The sequence below is a fragment of the Cataglyphis hispanica genome, chromosome 15 (genome assembly GCF_021464435.1).
Source record: "Cataglyphis hispanica isolate Lineage 1 chromosome 15, ULB_Chis1_1.0, whole genome shotgun sequence".
Lineage (NCBI taxonomy): Eukaryota > Metazoa > Arthropoda > Insecta > Hymenoptera > Formicidae > Cataglyphis > Cataglyphis hispanica.
The window spans coordinates 4574053-4597501 of record NC_065968.1 but is presented as its reverse complement, the minus strand read 5'-3'; the positions used below and the strand labels follow the sequence as shown (position 1 = coordinate 4597501).

General features: G+C 30.6%; 6 protein-coding genes across 12 annotated transcripts; 2 read left to right on the top strand and 4 right to left on the bottom strand.

Annotated features, from left to right (window-relative positions):
- Positions 1-159: 159 nt before the first annotated feature.
- LOC126854998 (carboxy-terminal domain RNA polymerase II polypeptide A small phosphatase 1) lies at positions 160-8680 on the bottom strand. Its single transcript, XM_050602257.1, has 4 exons — positions 8532-8680; positions 7479-7912; positions 6774-6959; positions 160-6631 (listed from the first exon to the last, which is right to left on the bottom strand). The coding sequence occupies exons 1-4, from the start codon at positions 8599-8601 to the stop codon at positions 6434-6436; spliced, it is 888 nt and encodes a 295-aa protein (XP_050458214.1). The 5' UTR covers positions 8602-8680; the 3' UTR covers positions 160-6433.
- Positions 8681-9502: 822 nt separating this feature from the next.
- LOC126854995 (sulfhydryl oxidase 2) lies at positions 9503-16666 on the top strand. 4 transcript variants are annotated; one of them, XM_050602252.1, is made up of 4 exons: positions 9503-9640; positions 12907-13245; positions 13474-13726; positions 13807-16614. In XM_050602252.1, the coding sequence occupies exons 2-4, from the start codon at positions 12960-12962 to the stop codon at positions 15239-15241; spliced, it is 1974 nt and encodes a 657-aa protein (XP_050458209.1). In that variant the 5' UTR covers positions 9503-9640; positions 12907-12959; the 3' UTR covers positions 15242-16614. The 4 variants fall into 4 exon arrangements, with proteins under 4 accessions (XP_050458209.1, XP_050458208.1, XP_050458210.1 ...); XM_050602251.1 differs by lacking the exon at positions 9503-9640 and adding an exon at positions 11998-12255; XM_050602253.1 differs by lacking the exon at positions 9503-9640 and having other exon boundaries at positions 12928-13071; positions 13205-13245; positions 13807-16666.
- Positions 10083-11877, bottom strand: LOC126855000 (coenzyme Q-binding protein COQ10, mitochondrial). 3 transcript variants are annotated; one of them, XM_050602260.1, is made up of 3 exons: positions 11590-11877; positions 11292-11502; positions 10083-11008 (listed from the first exon to the last, which is right to left on the bottom strand). In XM_050602260.1, exons 2-3 carry the CDS (start codon positions 11348-11350, stop codon positions 10564-10566), a joined length of 504 nt encoding a protein of 167 aa, XP_050458217.1. In that variant the 5' UTR covers positions 11351-11502; positions 11590-11877; the 3' UTR covers positions 10083-10563. The 3 variants fall into 3 exon arrangements, with proteins under 3 accessions (XP_050458217.1, XP_050458218.1, XP_050458216.1); XM_050602261.1 differs by having other exon boundaries at positions 11292-11441; XM_050602259.1 differs by having other exon boundaries at positions 11292-11420.
- Positions 16659-18298, bottom strand: LOC126854999 (probable palmitoyltransferase ZDHHC24). Its single transcript, XM_050602258.1, has one exon. The coding sequence runs from the start codon at positions 18142-18144 to the stop codon at positions 17305-17307; it is 840 nt and encodes a 279-aa protein (XP_050458215.1). The 5' UTR covers positions 18145-18298; the 3' UTR covers positions 16659-17304.
- Positions 18299-18349: 51 nt separating this feature from the next.
- Positions 18350-19955, top strand: LOC126855001 (ragulator complex protein LAMTOR3-A). The gene is made up of 3 exons (XM_050602262.1): positions 18350-18512; positions 19002-19229; positions 19568-19955. Exons 1-3 carry the CDS (start codon positions 18504-18506, stop codon positions 19703-19705), a joined length of 375 nt encoding a protein of 124 aa, XP_050458219.1. The 5' UTR covers positions 18350-18503; the 3' UTR covers positions 19706-19955.
- A 454-nt stretch (positions 19956-20409) lies between these two features.
- On the bottom strand, positions 20410-23257 carry LOC126855328 (glyoxylate reductase/hydroxypyruvate reductase-like). Of its 2 annotated transcripts, none has more exons than XM_050602874.1 (8): positions 23087-23257; positions 22826-22909; positions 22597-22724; positions 22196-22385; positions 21804-21967; positions 21146-21436; positions 20749-20888; positions 20410-20714 (listed from the first exon to the last, which is right to left on the bottom strand). In XM_050602874.1, exons 2-7 carry the CDS (start codon positions 22903-22905, stop codon positions 20773-20775), a joined length of 969 nt encoding a protein of 322 aa, XP_050458831.1. In that variant the 5' UTR covers positions 22906-22909; positions 23087-23257; the 3' UTR covers positions 20410-20714; positions 20749-20772. The 2 variants fall into 2 exon arrangements, with proteins under 2 accessions (XP_050458831.1, XP_050458832.1); XM_050602875.1 differs by having other exon boundaries at positions 20410-20710.
- Positions 23258-23449: the final 192 nt, after the last annotated feature.

The following is a 23449-nucleotide window of genomic DNA, read 5'->3' as shown; positions in this document are numbered from 1 at the left end:
ATATATATATATATATATATATACACATATATAATACATACATATATAAACATAAGAGATAACAGAGTTATACACTTATATTTTATCAAGATGAAAAAATGTATAATAAAAAAAAACAATGGAAGTAATGAAACTTTTATCCCCATTAAAATAACAAGATTTATTTTTAATAAAAGTTTATTTTTCTCGTCTCTCTCTCTTTCTTTTTCGACATTTTTTTCTTCGGGAAAAATCTCAACATACGTAAATTTAACGTATGATTAATGTTAAATGTCTTAAAAGTATGATTAGTATTCTAAGGTTGACGCTGCGTTTAGCGCTAAATGTAGTCAATTGATCTTGAACTTTTTAACGCGGTATGAGAATCGATTTGGCTATATATATACATAGTTCGATGACGTCAAAAGCAAGGGAGAAATCTACAGAAATTCCCGAGATGACCTACGTTCTTATAAAAGCACATAGTCATGAAAAAAATTATGAAATAAAATGAGAAAATATATATATATATATATATATATATAAAATCTTTACTGTACATATAATTGTAAAATTCTATTTTGGAACCATAATCGGATAGCCGCATTTCGTGCTAAACGCTGTCGATGTAAATAGGACCATGCTACTTTATTGTTGCGATGAAGCGGGCCTTCAACGGGTGAAAATCTAAATCATGAAAAAAAAATTCTTTATAAGACAAAGTTCGCCCAATAATAATAATAATACAATTGTTAATATAAAGCAACTGTTTCTAATATTTTACGATGCGCAAAAGCCGCGCATAACAGTCGCTTTTATCGCATTTTTTTATTCTTTTATTTTTGTTAAGAAATTTTCTGGATTCGTATATATAAAAAAGTCTCGACACGAATTGGCGGCCGTTTCACTCGGCGAAAGCCTCGAACGCTATTCTTTTTACATTGCATACACACACACGCATACAGAACATACGAATGTATATTTACACATATACATACGCGCATTCTCTGCTTCTGCCGTTTTTTAAATGTATATATATATACGTATTGTATATTTTTTACATATTTGTCGCTTCAATATGCACAGCAAAGCAGCGACTCGAAATCCTTGTGATTACAATTTTAAGATTGAGAACATTATCGGTAATACTTTCTCACTCGCATTTTTCCTTGCTTCAAGTAGCTATTCATATATTACGTGTTTGCGTATGAAATATCAAATTTTCTAATTTCCCGCGTTTAATAAGCTTATAGAACTTATCAAATTTTTAATTCTTTATTCTACAACTAACATTTTTTTAAATTCCAGAATATTAAAATCTAATTTATTTTTTGATTTCCAGGATAATTTAAATCCACAAATTTCCAACTTTTATATTAGTTTTGGACATCTAATTTCTTTCTTCTAATATATTTAATATATATTTACTTGTAATATTCTTGTATTTTATTATATATTTTTTGATGTTTACATTGAATTTGAAAGTATATGGTAAAAAGCTGTTCTGCAAATTAATAATCTGTAAATTTATTTATTAAGCGCACGAATTATTTTAAATTTTTAAGATTTAATGGCAAGTTACAAAATTATTCCGACGCACGCATGTATTGAATTTATTAATATTATTAAGAACATTTTATATTACATTTATTAATATAATGTTGCTAAATTATAAAATTTATAAATATAGAAAAGTGTATAATGCTAATATATATATTTTATTTCTTGCTAATGAATAAATAAAGTAACCGCTTTAATTTTTAGTTTTTTAAATGCCGTACATATCTTTTGTGTAGCTGTGGGTATGAGTATATTAAAATATTTTTTTATAAAAAATAATCTGTATCTCTAATTCTGTTAAAAATTTTTTGAAATTATATCAGTCTAAATTAAAAACAGACTTTTCATACGCAATAACGTAATAATAATAATATATATATAATATAGCTAAAAGATACATCCTTGAATCCTTAGATTTTTCTTTGTAAGTATTTTGATCTGTGTGTGCGTGCATTTTTATAGCTTCAAACCTTTGGGTCATTGGCTCTTTGAATTCCTAATCTATTCAAAATTTTTAAATTCCTAAATTTTTCATTTCTCACATCTCTGGATATTTTTAATTTCTTATAATTAACTTTTCAAATTTTTTCTTGAATCTTTGGTAGGCTCTCTCAATTCTTCTGATTGGATATTCCATTTAACATTAAAACTCTAAAGACTATATCCTTAAAATCTTTAATCGTTTTTTCCACGATTCTTAATTACATCATAGATTACTATACTAATAAATTTTTATCACACATTGTATCGAATAATTGCACACTTGTATACATTCATCGATTCTTACATCTTTAAAGTCTCGGATTTTAGAATACTCAATTGCAATTCTAATATTATTGGCTCCTTTTCGAGTAGATCCATGAATTTTATAACTCTTTTAACTCGTTTCAGTTTTCGACTTAGATCTATGGATTCTCGGATTCTTGAATCGTGCAGAGATTTGTACAATCGTACATATGGAGTTAATTCGATGGGCATTATACAAAGAAAATTTTATAATACATGCGTTCGCGCACAATAACGTTTACAAGAAACATCGTTACACTTACTAAGTACAGAAGGATGGAAGAATTGGAAGCCATATCAAAAATCTTTTCGCATTAAATCTCTTTCTATTTTAAGTAGAAATGATAATTCGAACGATTAGACATCTCTCTCAGAGAAGTTATCATTATTTCGATAAAATATAAAGTACACAAGGTAGTTCAAAAATCTACAATATCTGTGGAAGGGGAAACCATTTTCTGATAAAATAATTCGAAAAAACAAATTTTTTCTGTACAAGTAACTTTGTTTTTTCGAAATATTTTTTTTGTTGATAGCAATTTCTAATATGCGTACATATATCAACTTTTTCATTTTATCATAAGTAAATCACCCTTTTCAATTTTTCTCGTAAGTGCATATTACATCCTTGAGTCTTATTTTTAGATATTGAAAATGCTACACATGAAATGCTGCATGATTATTATCGGTTATATTAATACCGTTTCTGAATATGTAACATTTTTTTATGTCCAGAATCTCACATTTTTAAATTTATAGTTTATTTATTCTTTGATAAATCATTACATTTTTTTTAAATTCAGAAATTCCCAGTTCCAGAAATAAAGATTTTTAGGTACTTACATTTTTAAATTAAAAAATTTGGTCTTTGCATATTTAAATTGCTTATGTCAACAAAAAATCACCTTATTAGGTGCACCATGATTTTTGATCTACCCTACATTCAGGCCAGGAAGAAAAGATAAAACAGCAGACGCCGAGTTTAATACGCATATACACACACAAGCTAATATTGATAATACTAACTCACTGAATATATCAATAATAATGTCGTTACTTTAATGCAAAAGTACAAAAAAATTAGTTTTTATCTAAAATTAATTTCAAGAAAAATATTTCCTGTTTAAGTCGGCTTGAATATAACTTTACAGCAAATAGCGTGCAGAATAAAAAAATTTCGCTTTTTTTTACGTTAGAGTAACGACATTAATGTGGATATTTATAATAATATAATGATAAAATAATAAAAATAATATTAACAAAAGTAAAAGCAAAAGAATAATAACAATCTGAATGATTATGATAGTACAATGCAATTTGTACATTTGTTATGCTCGGTTTCAAGCAACTGTGATCATTTACAAATTACACGTTAGTAAATATATGCACATACGTAGGGATATTACCGCCGCTTATCTATTGCCCTTCAAGGGCTACATCTAAATTATTCTAATTTGTTAATGACATCATCATGCGATTCGTTTCGGAATGGAGCAAGAAAATGTGTTAATGGTTAAATTTTCGCAAAATATAATTTTAAAATATATATTTTTTCATGCATATAATACACGCGTTTCATTTTTTAAGAAATAAGCGATTTAAAAAACAAACTATAGAATCTAAAAGAAGACGATAAAATTAAAATTAAATTTAATCCTTGATCGCAAAAATTAAGAATTCAATTTTACAGCATAAATTCTTTCCTTTGTCTCATTTCTTTCTCAATAGCAATACAATCATGTGTATCCAACAGCTCTGACAATTATTAGCAATCAGTTTTGTTCATAATAAGAAAATTGTAAATAAAAAGATTAATATTCAAATCAAAGAAATATATATATATATATATATATATATATATATATAGACAATATATATAAAATATATATGTTAAAGAAAATAACAAGTGCAAATTATTAAACTAGTTGTCACATTTTCTTGCACCAAGAAAACGAATGATCATATAAGACTTCGTAGCTTGGAGGGAAAGAATGATATGCATTGGCCCAGTTCAATTTATCAATATTGGCAATAATATGCAATGATGTGATCCATGATTATTCTTAATTAATTATTAAAAAATTGATTTATTTTTCTTTTTCAGTAAAACAAAAATAATTTTATCAATTTATGCAATCTCTGTAAAGTGTATAAAATTTGTCTATAAATCAGTAAATATTTTTCAATGAATTTAATCAACAATCTTCAATTCCTGTATCATCATTTTAAATTTGCTCAAATTTTTTGGCAAACATTAGAAAAGAATTTTGCTGCTGGATAAAAACTGAAATTAATATATTTGGATATATATAAATCTCTCTCTCTCTCTCTCTCTCTCTCTAATTAAAATGTTTTACTCAAATAAATATTTCAGAAAGAAGAGTACACACGCAATTGTATTTATTTATTAACATGATTGGATAAATAAAATAAAAATAAAGATAAAAATGTTTATGTTCAAACAAATATTATATAGAGAAAATTTATAAGAAAAATGGTAATACATACCCGTGTAAAATTTCAATGTCACTGTTCTAAATGCCACATACAGAGCGTCTTATAAAAGGTATACCAGCAGCAGGAAATGTACCTAACGCAATATCAAAATGCGATATTTAGAAAATGCTTAATTTGCAATCTCAATTTTTTCGAATGGCACAAGCCTTGATATGACTCATAGATGCTTTAAAAAAATATATAGTAGTATTATTAATAATAGCAATTAAAAAGTTTAATAAATCTTACAATTTATTTTGTAGAGATACCAATTTCTATGCAATAGGTTTTGAAAATATCTTTTGTCATCTGATTCAAGTAATTTATGACATTCTCTAGAAATCAGAAACAAAAGTTTGCACGACTGAATATGAAATTGTTCCTATTCCTCGGCAGTGTAAAGCGAGTAGTTATAGTTGATCACATTGTATTTTATATATATAATATATATAAACTTGAGCTTTTTCAAATCTTAGATTATAATGTTCTTGGAAAATAACAAATATCTTTCAAAAAAATTTTAGATTTTTTTAAAAATCCGATTACATATTTAGCTCTCAAGCTTTCAAAGCTTCTCAAATAGGTAAAAAACATATTAATTATTTTTTAAGAATTTCTAGTATAATGTTTTAATATTTAAAATGTTGGTATCCTAAATTATATTTAAAATTCTATTTTCTCAAATGCTCTTGAACGCTCATAGTTATCTATGATTCTTAAGACATTTATCTTAATGTTTATATTCCTACACTTTAAGAATTCAAAATGTTTTGATATTAAATTCTAAAATATTTTGAGTTTTTATAAAAAAAAAAAAAAAGAAAGAAAATACTGGTTTGAAAAACAATTAAAATGATAATCAAAATAAAATTTTTACATTTTACATCAAGTTAAATATATAAGTTCCAATTCTACCTGCTACTGTTACCCTTTTTCAACATTCTGTAAGCATTGAGTCAAAAGCATGCAAAAACATAGTCGGAGCATTGATGTCTTCTTTGTAATTGGATCTAATTGAATAGAAAGCTTGTAGTGTTTTGATCTAAACAGAAAAACTAAATGGCAATAGCACAATATAGCCCATCAAATAACTCGAAGCAAGCTCTCTTCTTTCTTCTCTCTTGTATCTTCATATATCCTTTCACAGTATACAATCACCATTGTTAATTCTAACCGTCTCTTTCCTTTCTTGTGACTTTCCTGCAAGCAGTTTCTACTATTGATGGAGATTTTATCCTTTGCTAGATTCCTTTTCTCGAGCACGCGTATTGTCCATGCAGACAGGCCTGATACAGTTTGTCGTCTTTGATGCCTGATGCAAAATGGAAGAACACTCACGCTTCAAAGCTGACTCAGTCTTCATTGCATTTCTCGCCAGGAAGAAGGATATCAGCAGCTACATGTCACTGTGTGTTGACTTGAATGACGCGTTTTGAAGGTATAGGACATTCAGTTCCGCTTAATGGAGCGGTTCTTCCAAAGGTCAACAAGGGGGAGCACTTCGAGGTTCTTCGCTGCACAGCAAGTGACTCACATGGAGCAGTCCCCTCAGGATTCTCTGGAAGGTGCATTGAGCGACAAGACTGGCTGTGTTGCCAGGATTTAGATGGGGCTAGGAAGCAGCCAGCGAGCCTAATCCCGGCGGATTCTGATTATTTTGCACCGTCTGCGCGGGCACCTGATTGTAAGGATGATTGCTGTTGCACAACACTGTGTAGATATTGTCCACATTGCTGAGCTTCTCGAAAAAGGGAATTAAATCCAGTAACTCGGAATCCGTCATATCATCAAACCAAGATGCTACTGGAACCTGTAAAAAATAAACATTATTCTAATTTTTAAATATAATTATTCAATTTTAATGCTTTTATAAAAGTAAAAAATAATATTTTAAAAATTAAAATATAAATTATTTTTAAATATTTTTTTTAATGTTATCAAGCATATCTTACCGCGTTATCTGGATGAAAAATGTAACTGGCAGGACTATTATCTACAATAATGATTTGCTGTAAATCACGACCTAATTTGTTCAAATCCTTAACATAATTTCCTCTATGAAACACACAGGATTCTCTGAATAATCTTGCTCTGAATACACCCCATCGATCTAATAGATCTGCCACTGGGTCTGCATACTGTAAAGCACCACAATAAAATAAAACATTAAACAAGAAATATATCTAAATTTTTGCAAGTTTTCTTTTTACTAATAAGCTTCATTACTATTTTCTGATTGTGGCAAATGTTATTATCAAAATTTTTACAACTTATTTTACATAGTCATAATTTCTATAACAATGAGTTCATTCTTTATTTAAAAATGTAATAATCTTATGTAAGATATGTAATATAAATGGAGATAATATATTTAACATAATTAATATAGTATTTCAAATCTATTATTCAATCTATTTTTCTAATCTTCCATTGACTAATAAATTCGAAAAATAAAAAATTTTTGCAAATCAACTCTCACATAAATAAATAATAAAACATTAAATAATTTCTCATAATACTTTTAATTATATCAATATATAATAATCTAATAACTCTAAAACTTGTTGAATTATATCAGTATAACAATGTAATCAAATTATTTTATACTTATTAAAGTATAAAAATTTTTAATCTTTCTTTCTTTTTCTTTAACATACCTTAGCTAAGCTTGCAGTGAACAATACACATTCGTATAATTCACCCATTCTCTGCAAAAACTCGTCCACATAAGGCCTCTTTAAAACGTACACTTGATGTACTGTTCCATCAATCTCTACAGGAACAACAAAGTCCGCATTGTTGATTGGTTTGAAAGAACTATGCACCAGAGTCTCATCCAAATCAATTACCATGCACTTCTTGTGCATGTCTTGGTGCTTAACCGGTGGCAGAAGAAATCTCGGAGATCCAGTGCCTGGTGGCGGCGAACCACGACCGTCTCCCTGTAGAGAACTCGATTTGGAGCTTTTTGAACTGCCACCACGACCTCTTCCGAAACAGCAGAGCAGAGAGCGCAGAAGTCCGCGCCCCCTCGGCTTCTTGCCGCTCGATGGACTATTGCTGGCTGCTTCATTTTCCCGAGGTAATTGAGCTATATTGCGCAGAAAAAAAAAACATTAAAAACTTGTTAACACAAACATACATACACGTATTTATTAAATAAAATTTTATCAATAGTTACAGTTTACAATAATCACAAATCTGATATAAATTTTAAATTAAAACTCAATTATTGACAACAATAATGTTAAACTAAGAAGCTTTTAAAAAGCATTGAAAAAAGACATTTGTATCCTATATATCATGAAATGACATTACTTTGATTAACTTTTTATAGTAAATCTTTTTTGTTTTCTGTACAGAGTACCTTTAGAGAATTTGCTCAAAGCATGAAAGGTTAAAGGGCATAATGCAGCATAAGAAAATAAAGAAATTTGCGACAATGCTTATGGAGAATAAGAGTAAAAGGTTGAAAGAAGAAGCAATGGAGAGATGAAAAAGGGATGAAGAACAGCAGACGAAAACGAGCAAAATTGTTCGCAGAGAGATGAAAGGGATGAAGAGAAGAGAAATGGTAAAGTTAGATGAGATTTAGAAGAGAAACGATGGGGGTTCCGTAACAGGTGCAAAGGCAACGAAACCCCGGCATCTGGCGGAAAGTTTCGTGAGCGTGGGGACGAGGACGACAGTTGTATGGGATTGATACGAACCTTTCTCGCTGTTGAATGCGCCGAGCTCGTCATCCCGCGACACTTGGGTGATAATGGACGATGCGTCCATTTAAACATTAGTCGGTGGTCCCTGCGTGCACGATCGCGAATTCCGTTAACGCGCGCGCGCGCGCGCCAATCGACGGCAGACGGACACGAGCGAGCGAGCGAGTGAACGGGCCAGCGCGCGTGAAAGATACAGAGAAGAGAGGAGAGGAGAGAGAGAGAGAGACAGCGCGACAATCTCGTGAGCGAGAAGGAGAGCCGCGATTGGTACGCGCGTGCGAGAAAAAAAGAGAGAGCGCGACGCACACAAGCTAACCTCACTCTCTCACTCGCGTCACTCCCCACCACCACCGCGTAGTCACTGCCGCCGTCACCGTCGTTCCCCTCCCGCTTCGTAAATCCCCGCGCGACGAATAGAGACGCATAGGCGCAGGAATGGCACACACATACACACAATTGTACTATGCGCGAAAAGCGCTTATATACACAGCCACTGGATCAACTGCGAGCGGCGAATGCTTGAATCGGAGCAATGATCCTGTCAATCGAATCGTTGACGATGATGATGATAATGATGATGATTCGGAACGATGCTACGAGCCACGTCGAGCGTCTTCGTTCTCCCGGAATGTGTGCATACACGTGCGCACTACGCCATTCCTCGTCGCTCGCAATAGCTTCGGGGGACGCGCGCGCCTTTCCTCTTTCACGCGCCACACCTATCGCTGCCTATATCGCCCATTGCGCAGTTCATTGGTATTCATTCCATGACGGTGCATCGCCTCGGCATGGTTTCGCTTCGTGGAACGGGACGAACGACGTTCGATACACGTGCTTTCGGCTCGCGCGGATACGTAATTTGATAATTCCAGTATATCTATGCGCGCAACTGCGACGTATAAAATTTGGCCATGTTGTCCTGACCTTGAACCACGAATGAAAGTCTACTTTTCGAAATGGATCGACGTGTATAGCTTCATCCTTGTGATCGCAACGCGGGTGCCTTGATGTAGAGAATTTTGACGCGTCTAACGTTGTGCGCATACATACTTCGCTCTGAAATAACAACCAGACACAATCTGCAACCTTGCCATATTATAACGGTAATTTTATATGAGTAGCTTTAATGAATGCACGATGAAAAAGAAAGAAAATATATTAACATTCGATTCATATACGTCAATCGTGCTTGCGATGTAATTGGACAATCTTCAAACGTGAAACTAGGTGCATTCAGTAGTACGACCGTTTACTGAATACCCTAGATTTGTCTGTTGGAGTGCGTTCGGAAATCCTACTAGGACTGAGTACCGTTGAATTGATCAATCAGAAAGAAATCTTTACTCTTTTTTGTCCCGCTTGGTCAATTAAACGCTACTTTACTTTATGGATAGGATTTTTTAACGCACCCCTGCATGCAAATACTTCTTAAGTTGCTCACAGTGAACGGTCGCCATTTTTTAGTATATTTTCCTATCCCTTACTACGTTCACTTTATATTCTTTCCGCGCCAATTTCTTTATTGCAAATAATTAAAAAATCAGATTAAATATTTAAATACTATATATTTATATAAATTTTTTGAAATACATTAAAATTTTTTTTATATTTGTTCTTGAAATATAGAATATCTTAGATTGTGTGCTATTTATTATCGAGCTCAATTTCTTTTTAATCACTTTTTATATGAAAAGATATATTTTTCAATATATAAAGTTGTGGAAAATGCCATATATTAGCACATATTTTTTTTTTCTTTTTTAATACTTGACACAACATCAATTAATTCTTTATGCAAATTTATTATGTAAATTTAATTAAAAAACAATGCATTTTTTCTTATGTGCTTAAAATAAATGCTTTAATTATAAGCATTTAGTTTGTTATACTTTATCGTATCAACTTTTTATCATTAATTTTGTTAAATTTACATGCTTTCATTTTAAAGACAGCTTGATAACAATAAATAAATTTCTCATAAAAATAAATATTATCTATATTCAATTAGCTATGTAAATAATTCTAATCATCTTTGCAGCTTGACTGTCCTTAAACATGGCTGGCCATACCTTCTTTCAGCTTCCTCAAGAAAAGCATTCTCCATCTGTCTTACAATCTCATTGAAAAATAGATTTGATAAATGAGAATAAATGGCAGATTTAAATTCAAAGGACAAGGAGAAATCAATTACACATGTTTCAGGATTGTTTTTCAGTCCAGGACTAAAAAGCCACAGAGTATTCAAGTGATCGAACAATCTGCCGTCTCTACATTCTGCTTTAACTACTCTTGGGTATATCATAGTCACCTTTGAACTATAGCTTTCATTTATAGGTGGGAATCCTATTACTAAATTGGCCTTTAGAAAGTCTTCATTTTTGAAAGTAATTTCAGATTTCTTGCAAAAGGGTATAAAATCCTTATAACTTCCTACATCAGCAACCACATAATACATTTTCTCCATTGAAAATCTAAATAATGAGTATTGTATTATATTAATGTCATTTTTAATGGCACAATCATATTAAGAATCCAAAACTTGAAATTATATATATATATATATATATAATATTAATAAGTAAATATGTCAATAAAATTTCAAACAAATAATTTACAATAAATATGAAATATGATTTATTATTCTCTAGAAAATAATATTAAAAAGCAAAAATAATAACAATAAAAATAAATGTGAAGAACAATGTAAATAGAAATGTAAAACATCTTTATAAAACTTTTAATACTTTTTCTTACCCTACTAATTTGCGACCTTCGTATTCTTTGGTTTTATAACTTGCTCGTGTTCTGTACATTCGCCACAAGCTCTGCTTGAAAGAATCATATTTCCATGGCAATATCAATCGTTTTAGTAAAACTGCATGCCTAAAGTTTTTTTACATACAACTGAATGTGTGGAGAGAGAATAATAAATTATTTCAAATATAATTTAAAGTATCAACATCGTCTGAAAACAAGCATTGTTTTCGACAGAAAGATTTAATTCAAATTGCCATATATAATTTCGTCAATAGAATTCTGTGAAAGACATTACCTGCACATGTCAAGTATATAAAATACTCAATTCTGTTATGATATTCGGTGATTTGCATTTAGCTTTGGCACATCAAAATTATAACCTTAAAATCTCCTTATATATATTCCAATATTAGCTTGTTTAGCTACAATCGTTATTCAATATCCACATTTAACATTAAAAATTTTATCACATATTATGTAATCACTTTTATTTTTCTAATTTATGTGTATAACAAATCTAATGTCACAAGTGCGTTCGAAATACTAAAACTTAAATTGCTGATGTAATAGATTGTGTTGTAAAATTCACTGCCAGTACTGAAAATCTATCTATAGTTCATGTAACATATATTATAGCTTTTCAGTATTGGCAGTGAATTTTGGAACACGACTGTAAAGATCGGGGGGGGAGGGGGGAGGGAGATCTTGTTCCTTGCTCGGTTTCTTTCGGATATGCTCTGTGGCTCGATAATTTATATCTATTGGTTTAACCTTACTATATTTATGCTTCGGACAAATCATTCAGGTTATGTTTAATCATATATAAATAAATCAATGTAAATTAGTAAATTGCACTTTTAATGTTAGAAGGGTAGAACAAAGTTCCATTATCGTTCAACGTTTCAACCGACTAAGAACGTACACGTCAAAAGATACGAGATATCGCGCGAATTATACGCAGGTATTATTGTGCGTTTGTATCATGTTTTTATTGCGTTTTAGTGCGTTACTATCGTATTTTTATTCTAAATCGAAATCAAATTTGTGAAAGCCGCACATTATAAAATGAAATTTACGCGTTATTTACGTTTTATTTATTTATTATCTGAGTAGATTCTTTTCGCGTAAATCATTAGATTATGCGTTTTGAGTAAATCTTTTTTATTTATATTTTGAACAATAGAATTATATTAAAATTACCGGCTGTACTCTTTCAATCATAATTAGTTTGATCTAATTTAATTTTTTGAGGTTTTTTTCTTAAAAATGACGAGAAAGATAATTATTTTTGCGCATTTTTTCAATTTATATTTTTACATTTAAGCTTGACATATTGAAATTTTGCATTATTATATAAAATCAATTGAAGAATATGATTCTATTTTTTTTTATCTTAATTTGCCTAAATTTTCATAGTTATTAATTACTTAAATTTAATTTTTTTTAATTTTATTATTTATTTTTTTTTTAAAGTTATTAATTACTCCAATTAATTACTTAAAAGCTGATTTAAAACATTTTCATAAGTCATGTTAAGAGATATTTAATTATTGTCTACAGTTTAAGATTAATATTTAATTTAAAAAATTAATCACAGAAAAATTAATTACAGAAAAAGAAAAACCTAGAGATTCTAATGTCAATTATCAAAGATATAAAAAGAAGATGGAGCTAGACATAAAAAGGATTGTATTGAAATTATGGCTACTGAATGTTTTGATGACAACCTCCATCAGCGCAGCAGTACCTCTTAGGGATCATTATCAAAGTCTGATAGGTGGTCAAGGCTTGTATAATTCCAGCGATGATGTAGTGATTCTTAATGCCACAAACTTCAAAACGAATGTTTATGGCAGCACCAAGAGTTGGCTAGTTGAGTTTTACAACAGTTGGTGTGGCTTTTGTTATAGATTCGCGCCGACTTGGAAAGCTTTGGCAAGCGATATTCTTTGTAAGTTTTTTGTTGAGCATTAAGTAAACTGTTAAGAAAAAAATTATAAACTATTCCATAAATTATATACTTGATAGTATTTTCAAATTTGACTAGAATAGAAAAATGCATCAAAATATTTCCATGCAATTTTTTTTTTTGTGCATTTATAAAATACATTATAATAATTGGAAGAAAAAAATTTGAGAGAAATTTAAATATTCAATAAAATAATGGCAAATATTTCAGCTTGGAACGATATCGTCGTAGTTGCGGCAATAGATTGCGCCGACGATGACAACAATCCAATCTGTCGCGAATACGAGATCATGCATTATCCAATGCTAAAATATTTTTCCGTGAATGCGCATCCACCATCTTTAGGTCTAGTGATAGAAAAAGGAGACAACATCGATTCGGTGAGGCATAACTTGATTAATAGACTCGAGACGGAACAACAGGAAGGACGAGGATCCACATGGCCTAACATTACACCATATAGGTATATCATAAACTTTCCACAACCATTTTCTAGACTTCTTATTGCAACTGCATTGCAAAAAAGATTTCTATTTATTGCAGGAATGTTGAAATAACAGACATATGGAGAACAACATCCAATAATGTAAAGTATTTCTTTTTTATTTTTGAAAATACGGATTCCGACTTGGGCACGGAGGTTATTCTTGATTTGCATAGAATCAGCAGCTTGCAAATACGCAGGGTGACCTCCGATAATGAACTGTTATGCGTGATGAACAAGGTTACCAAATTTCCGACTTTGATAGCCTTTGGGCGCAATGAGTCACAGAGGGTTGTTAATGTGAGAGTATCATCGAGACAGGGAGTGCGACGCGCTATTAAGGATTACGTAATTGCTAAAGGAGTTAACATCGATGAGACGATAGGTACGACAGTATCCCACGATATGGCACAGAATGTCGAGAATGCACATCAAACAACAATTGGGACGATTGTCAAGTCTCGCGAAGAGCAGGAAGAGGAACAACATTCATCGAAAAAGACTGACGATTATTTATACCAACTAGATTTGGAAAATGCATTGCGTTATTCGATGAACAACGAGATATCCCTAACTAAATCGATAGACGGCGAGAAAATGGAAGCCTTACGAAAATATCTTGCAGTGCTGGCGGCGTATTTTCCTCTACGGCGTGGTAACACATATTTAGAGGTGATACGCGACGTCATCAAGAGCAGGACGTCCATAACCGGCGAAGAATTCAGCCAGCTAGCAAAGACAACAGAAGAAGAGATGTCGCCGGTGTTCTCGGGATTGCATCATCAGTGGATAGGATGCAAGGGTAGCGCAAATTCATATCGGGGATATCCTTGCGGATTGTGGACCATGTTTCATATGTTAACTGTGAACTTTGCTCTAGAACCGAGCAAGGTTCCTCAGGCAGATTTCTCGCAAGATCCTGTGGCAGTGTTGCGAGCGATGTATGGCTATATCGAAACGTTCTTCGGATGCGCCGACTGCGCCGCACATTTCGTGGAAATGGCCGGCAAGAATAGGATATTTGACACGCGCAGCAGAGACGAAGCCGTACTCTGGCTGTGGCGAGCGCATAATGAAGTGAACGCTCGATTGTCGGGTGACGCTACGGAGGATCCCGAGCACAAAAAAATACAATATCCCGCAGCAGAGCATTGCTCGGCGTGCAGATTCCTTAATGGCAGCTGGAACGAGAAAGAAGTTCTACAATATTTGAGAACTAAGTACAGTTATAGCAGCATCAAATATGATGGGATTAGCGACTATGATAGCGATGTCGGCACGATCAACGTCGGCAATGGTTCGAAAGTTAGATTGGAGAGACTTGCCAAGGAGAAACACACCACTGCTTTTGGCTGGGATTTGAATATATTCGACATCAGCATCTGTGTAGTGCTATATATTACTTCAGCAGCGATACTCATATTAGTATGCATTAAGTTTGCTGTTAAGAGAACTAAAAAAAAGAGCTACATCAATCTCTTGCCCAAAGTATGATCTTCTCTTCCTTATACACTTTGTGCTAAACGCCGTCGTGCAACATTCTTGGACCAGCAAGTGTTGTTTAGATCATCTCAGTTCTAATTTAAAAAACTGGTAAGTCACAAATTTTCAGGTTGTGATATCATTCAATTATAACAATCATTTTTAAATGGTGTATCATAAATTGTGAAAAGTCACAGTAGTTAAAAATGGTAATGAAATAATAATTTCCAAACAAAAATCAAAATAATGCATCTCATATTAGCAATGATAATCTCTCTTTAATCTCTGACTCATTCATGAGTCTTGAATAAAAATTAAATTGCCAAATATGTAATTACAAAATCGATCTCCTTTGTCGTCCTAAACTTAGTAACTTTATAATGTTGTCGCGTCTGTAGATTTATTTACTATCGATTTTTACAATTATTTAACACTTTGCCTTGTGAAAAATATAAGAATATAAAGATACGCCTAATAATACATATAGTCAATGAAATAAGAATAAATTATAAGTATATATACATTCTTCTTTAAATAAAACAATTATTTAATATTACTATATAGTATTTCCTTGTTTCATGATATATGCTCAGATTAGTCGCCATCAAAGAAAAGACTTATCTTCCAAAAATTTCCATAAATCTTTTTGATGGCTTTTGAAAGTAAAAGTGAGACAAAAATAAAAGCAAGTAAGATAGAATGAAAAAATTGTTAGCATTAAAATTAGAGCGCTGCCAGATGATCACATGGATGATTCACTGTCATAAAATGAAGTCCTTCGTGAAACGAGGAGATCTATACACAGAATAATACTCTTGGCCACATTGTTTGGCATGCATTTATATAGTATATTTATAATTGTCTTAAAATTGCAACACATAAAATGTGGACAGTTCTTTTTATTTGACGCACAATGAGTGTGTTGTGACTGAAATGATTCCCTATCAAAATTGTATTATTACACATTATATTATACATATATTAAATCCTAAACAGTATAAAAACAATAAAACTAATAATTATTATGAAATATATAAGAAAGGAAAAAGACCAATATAAAGAGATAATTATTTCCTTATTTTATAGCCTGTAGCTTCCAGAAATATTTGTTTAGAAATCTTCCTTTTATATTTTTTATACGGTTACTTTTATATATTTACATGAAAAATTTTATACTGTTTAGGGTAAACTGTAGATGTTCAAGCAAAGAAAAAAATTGATAACTATTATGTTGATGTGTATTTAAAAACTAAATGTCCAAAATATTGGATTAACGATGAGTTTGTGATTAGTTTACTATAATTGCGTTTGAATTGTAATTGAGATTGTGTAAAAAAAGATGTGATTGTGATTCGATATGCCTGTAATATCTAGATGAAAGTTGATCTTTCGTGGATAATATTTCTTTTTATAAATATAGAATGCCAAGAAGAAATTAGTTCTTTATTATTCATGTATATTATAATAAGTTATCATCTTTCTTATACAGATTTTTATAATAAAATATAATGTACAATTAAATATATATTCTTGCTGTGTTTAAACACAGTAATACTCGATATATTTCATTTTTGAAATCATCTTCTGAATGTGATTAGATTTTCCTCTCTTATCAAATAATAAAATTACAATTAAGAAAATTAGAAAAAAATTTGAAAGTTTTTTATATTTATCTAATTTTAAAACACACAAGAAGAGAGATACAATTAATATTTATATATTATACATAATTATATTAATATATAATTATCAATATATACATAGCGCTTTAGATGTAGTGTGAAAGAATTTATCTGTAATGGTCTGTGTACACAATTTAATAAAATAATATAATCTTATCCATTAATTACAGATATAAATTTCTTATTTACAGCAGTTATGAAGAATAGTTCAAGATTTTATGTATGATATATAGTTAACACTATAGCAAGATAATTGATAACCTTAATTTCTGGTTAAAAATGAGATGCATTCAACTGTTGAATTAATTTTTGCTATCTCAATAATTAAAATATCACTGATATTTTTGTAAAATTTTTTGTAAAAAATTATGTAACACTCAATCAAAACGATTTTCAATCTTTTTTTGAACACAAATAATGCCATGAGACTCCATCATGGGGTAACTGTGATTTAATATAAGGAAGCAACCATGTCAAATACCATCGTTCTCCAAATACCTCTTTAACATTGTCCTTCCAACCCATATTGTATGTAAAATCTTTCTTATTGCTCTCATGACCTACGATGCCTCTGAGAATCAAATTAAAGTGATAAAAGCACAACACTCCAGTATACAGAGTACCCACTGTTGACACGATATACAGCAATAAGTAAAATTGATCGATGGAACTGTCAAAACCGAAAAAGAAGATCGCCACGGGAAAGACCATCTTAATGATAGACATCGGGAATTCGAAGGATATTCTAGTCCAGATGAAAAAACTGCCGTAGGAGAAGGCATACGCCGCGCCGAGGAACAAATACCACAGAAACATGACGAAGTATCTGTGATTGTGGTAGCCCACGCAGCATCCGGTGAACACGCAATGGTGATCCCGCTTCAGGATGCAAGTGTCGCAGATATTGCAGTGCCAGGATCGCGGCGGCGAGAGGCACTCGCAGATGGCACACAGCCTCCATCCGTCCGCAACTTCCGCCGTGCTTACAGGCACTATGCACCTCTTGATGCTGGTGTCGCATAATACTGTGTACGTGAAATTACCTACAATGTTCAACATGATGAAAGTACCGAGGACGAAATGGAGGGAGTACAATAGAATCTCGTTCTTGTATAATGCCGGTAGCACTATCCATAATCCGAACCAGTACATAAGAGGCACTATGATCAACACGAAGATCATCGACACCAAATCGCCGATAGTTCGTGGCCATATCTTTTTTCGGATTATCATCGTTGCACATTCGTTTAATTTTAGTTAATCTTTGTATTAGAAGTAAATGTCTCTATGTTTACGCCATTTTAAAAACATGCTATCTGGACGAACAAGAGCCAAGAGGTCTGTTCTGCTTGCACTTTTTATACTTTCGGCCGCCGCGCAACCATAGAGGCATAGAAGCCGAATGCGGTCGAACAAAGCCGAAAATAATCAACGCGACATTAGGCATTTGCCCTTTACTGCGCGTGCGCACTGTCATTCGGAACACGATACGCGATACGGATATCAAGAGGGAACGGATAATAACGACCGTCGTCATATGTCTAAAGAATTCTCTTGATCAGTCATCGTTTACTTCTTGTTTCGTGTAAAAAATGACAGTTGTAAGTTGAACATTTATACATACATTTTTGCGGAGAAAAGTATTATCTCTTGCGTTTGAGGTTATGTGTGTTCTATTCCAAACCGTAAATAAGCGTAAATAAAAAATACACATCTTTTTACAACATCGAAAATTTGTATTATTTTTTAATAATGCGATAAAAAAAATAGTTTTAATCGATACTATACAAAGTTTGGGGGACAAATAAATAAATACTTTAATAATTTTTTTTATAATAATTTAGTAATAAAAATAAATTTTTTGTTGTATGAAAGTATTAAAATGGAATTAGAAAATCAATGTTTTATGGGAAATATTTTGTATTATAAATTTTTTTTTCTCTTATGTATATTGTACACAAAATATGAAATATCTCTTTATTAATATTTCCTTTACTCGATTTTGCTTTATTGATGTAACAATTGAATCAAGTTACATATGACAATTATCCCTCAAATTATTTAATCACTTTTTTGTTTTTTGTTTTTAGGAATTGAAAAAGTTTCTTTATGAATTATTAAGCAATGTGGAAGGTCTGCATAGCATATTAATTACAGACAGAGATGGGGTACCTGTCATATCTGTAGCCAATGAAAAGGCACCAGAATTAGCTACAAGAGCTAGTTTTTTATCTACTTTCGGAATGGCTACAGATCAAGGAAGTAAATTGGGTCTTGGAAAGAATAAAACTATTATATGCATGTATAGTAATTACCAGGTAAATATGTATATATATATATACAATGTTTACAGAAATTATAAAGATATTTTTATGCTCATATATAAATTTTGTTTGAAAATAATCAAAAAAAATTGACATATTAAAAGAATAATTATGATTAGATAGATTAGTAGAAATAATTTATATTGACAAAATAACATCAAATATTTAATTTTTATTTAATATAATTAATAATTGAATATAGAGATATATAAAGATATTTATAGCTAAATTATATAAATTATTTTGTGAATTATTTTTATATATTTCATACAATTCTTTAATTATTATTTGGAATTCGAAAAATTTAAGAATTTCTTTTAATTAATTCTCAGGTAATCCAGATGAATAAATTACCATTGGTTGTTAGTTTTATTGCTAGTCACAATTGTAACACTGGTCATATATTATCGTTGGAAAATAAGATCGATCCTATTCTATGTAGTTTAAAAAATGCAGTAGTGGAAGCCTGATGGTTACCTGTTGTCCATTATGGGTGATAAATGTTGAGTATGGAAATCTGTGAACTGTTGCAAATTGTTGTAAACAGTGTTGATCTTGTAGCAGTTAAGCATTAAGCAGTTTTTTCAAGGATAACAGGTTTATTGAAAACATTTTATGTATGTGAGAGAGAAAGAAATTAAAAGTTATTGTGTATGTGTGTGTATATATATATATATATATATATATATATATATATATATATATATATACATACACACACACACACCTACTACACAATAACTTTTATATGATATATATATATATATATATATATATATATATATATATATATATATATATATATTAAAGTAAAATACTCTATTACAGAAAAGTTCTTTTTGAGGACTTTGGAGATAGGAAATATTTACTTTTAAAGTTAAAATATTAATTTATTTAAAGAAAATACTATACACATTTTTTTAAATAAAATTATGTTACTTGCCATAACTTGTCATTTTATGATATTAAATAATTTAATAAGAAATAATCAAATAAAACATTGTTAGGAGGAACTTTCTGAAAATAGGAAGATTTGAAGAAAATAATAAGTTTGAGAAAATCTTTGTATAAAACTTTAAAAAACATTTAAATATATAGCAGTAATAATATATACAATTTTCAAGGAAATCCATAGCATCTTTAGAGAATCTTATAGAATCATTTCAATGAATAATAATGATCAAAATAATTGAATTTAATAAGCAAAAGTGATGTCTAAGAATATTTGGATAATTCATTGTATATCAATAAAAATATTTACTTAACCTAAGTAGTATGATGATTATAATCATATTGAGATTAAGATTTATTACATTTGTGCAATTTAGACATAAGAACCATGGAGATTATTTCACATAAAGTAGTATTTCTTTTGTTCATTACATGAGCATTAGAAATGTGTTTCAGATATACATTACATCTTCGTTTGTATTTATTTTGTTATGGAAAAAATTCGACGTTAAATTATATATATATATATATATATATATATATATATATATATATATATATAGACAAAATTAAGGAAAATAATTTATTATAAGGAATAAACTAAAGGTTTGCCTTCAAGACCATTAATAATATTCTGTGCTGCAATTGTCGACATGTCGTTGCGGGTCTTGATCGTCGCGCTGCCCAAATGTGGTATAATTTCTGAAATTGGACAAAGACTAATAATATATGATATATTATATATGTGTAAATTATAATAATATAAAAATTATATCACATCGACTACGAAATTATAGAATTTTTAGAAACTTATCTGAAATATTTCTTGAATTTTCAAATGTGTGATATTTTAGCATTTTAGCCTTTTTTAATAGTTTAAGCTTAAACGTTATATTTTAACTCGTCTAATACTAATCGATTAAAAAAGAACGAGTGAAAAAAAAGAATAAAATAATTACCAGCATTAGGTAGCTTCAAAAGTTTATGATCTGGTGGTAGCGGTTCCGGGTCAGTAACATCCAATCCGGCAGCGAATATCTTCTTATTACGAAGGGCTCTTACCAGCGAATCGGTATTGACAATTTGACCGCGAGCTATGTTCACGAAAATGGCTGTTTTTTTCATTTTATCGAAAGCACTATCGTTGAAAATTCCTCTGGTTTCGTTATTCAGGGGAGCTGCGACCACGAGAAAGTCGCTTTGCTCCAAAAGATCGTCGAAAGATACAAACGTTGCTCCAAGTTCATCACCTGTGAATTGTGTTATTATTTGTTTTAAACATAAGATGATAAAAAGGCTTTGTTTCTCTAAATAACATTTTTATAAATTTATATTCTCGAATAAACGACGAAGAGATTTTTATTAAACAATATTAAATATTGAAAATTTATACAATTTGACTATTTATTATTGAAAATCTATTTAATTTATATATGATTAGAGTAAATTCTTGAATGTATCTTTATATAATTCTTTTAAGATAGATATAAATTGTTGAAGAACATAAAATATGTTATAATTGAAGTTCTTGTAGATAGCGGATAAAAAATATAGTTATGTGGAACATTCAATTGATTATAACTGGCTTTTGAAGTGTGTGTGTATATATGTGTGTACCTGCTTTCTTGCGCGAATGTCCGGTATAGATAAAGCGTTCTACTTCGAATGCCATTAATCGTTTAACGATTGCTTGACCAATATTTCCCAAACCAAAGATACCGACAGTCGAGCCTCGTAAATCGTGTCCCAACAACCATTGTGGTCCGTTTTGCACTTGATTTCTTGAATAGATTATCATACACATCTATATTAGCGCGTTATAATTTTTAATTTTACAGAAAATATTTGAAAATACAATTTTAAATTAAACAATGAATCAAACTTTCTATTGAATTTTTCATGTAGACAGATTTTGATGTCAATTATAAATTATAATATAAAATAAGAATATAATTATATTATAAAAATAAGAATATAATTATAATATAAAATAAGAAAATATTAATTACTGTTCCAACATCATGCGACCCTCATGAGCGCGTCTCGCTGCAGATAACATTAAAAGCACAGCTATCTCCGCAACTGCAGCCGATAGTACCATCGGCGTGTGCCCGACCTTGATTCCTCTCCTTTTAATTTCTGGGATATCCATGTGATCGTAACCAGCTGACATTGTCGATATGACTTTTAAGTTTGGGCCTGAAAAACGTTGAAGAATCAAATTAATTTCATTTGCTTTTCTTTCAATAATGATCATCTTGTATTTGTTCATATCTGGGCTCTGAAAATTTCCAATTTCCATTTAAACTTTACTTTGTTAATTAAATTTGAAGTTGATTTTCGCTTTGTGAAAACTAATTATTTAAAAAAGCACTCTGATTGTCCGAAAAACAATAAAACGTGGATTTACCGGCAATATCCAGAAATTCACTGTTGACTTTATTTTTGTCGACAAGAAAGATAGCATCATATCCAGGTATAGCTTGTAACATTTGTTCTCGAGTGTTTACGATATTTGGCATAATAGTGACGTTGCATCTATATCAATAAAAATAACGATAAATGATGTCACACATATATACACACATGTCTTTATAATTAAAATATATATATTATAAACATTCTAAATTTATTCAAACTTTGTTCGAAGCAAATCGATGCCGGGTGTCGGTGTTGCACTGCTAGTGACCAAAACATGTGGTAGGCCCGACAAGCTCATCGCGCTGTTTTGAGATTATTACAAAAATTATTTAAATATAAATTCAAAATTAAGATCATCTAAATACAGAGATGTTATAAGAATATACACGAAAATAATTTCTCAACAATGAAAGTGGTGTGAAAATCAATATTATAAAACTTTCTTTCGAGTATCTTTAGTATTGAAAAATTGAGCTCACCAAAGTTGAATAGATTTCAACAGCTGTGTTAAATTTGATAAATAGCTACCTCTAGTATATATGTACGCTTTCACCACTAATGTATTACTGATACATCCGACAACTTTGCCGAGTTCTTATTATCTTGTGCGATAAAAAAAAAGCGAATGAATCAGCATAAACCGGTTTGAGAAGGTAACGTGATAAGATACAAATCTTGTATTATATTCGCATTAAATATATATTTATTTATAGTATGTGTGTGAATTAATCATAAGTAGCACGTGAATTTCTACCTGCATGTAAAAATAATGTCGATGTCAAATGCAAATGGAATTTAAGAAAAGGAATTTAAAAATAAGGTTTTATACATTTATTACAATA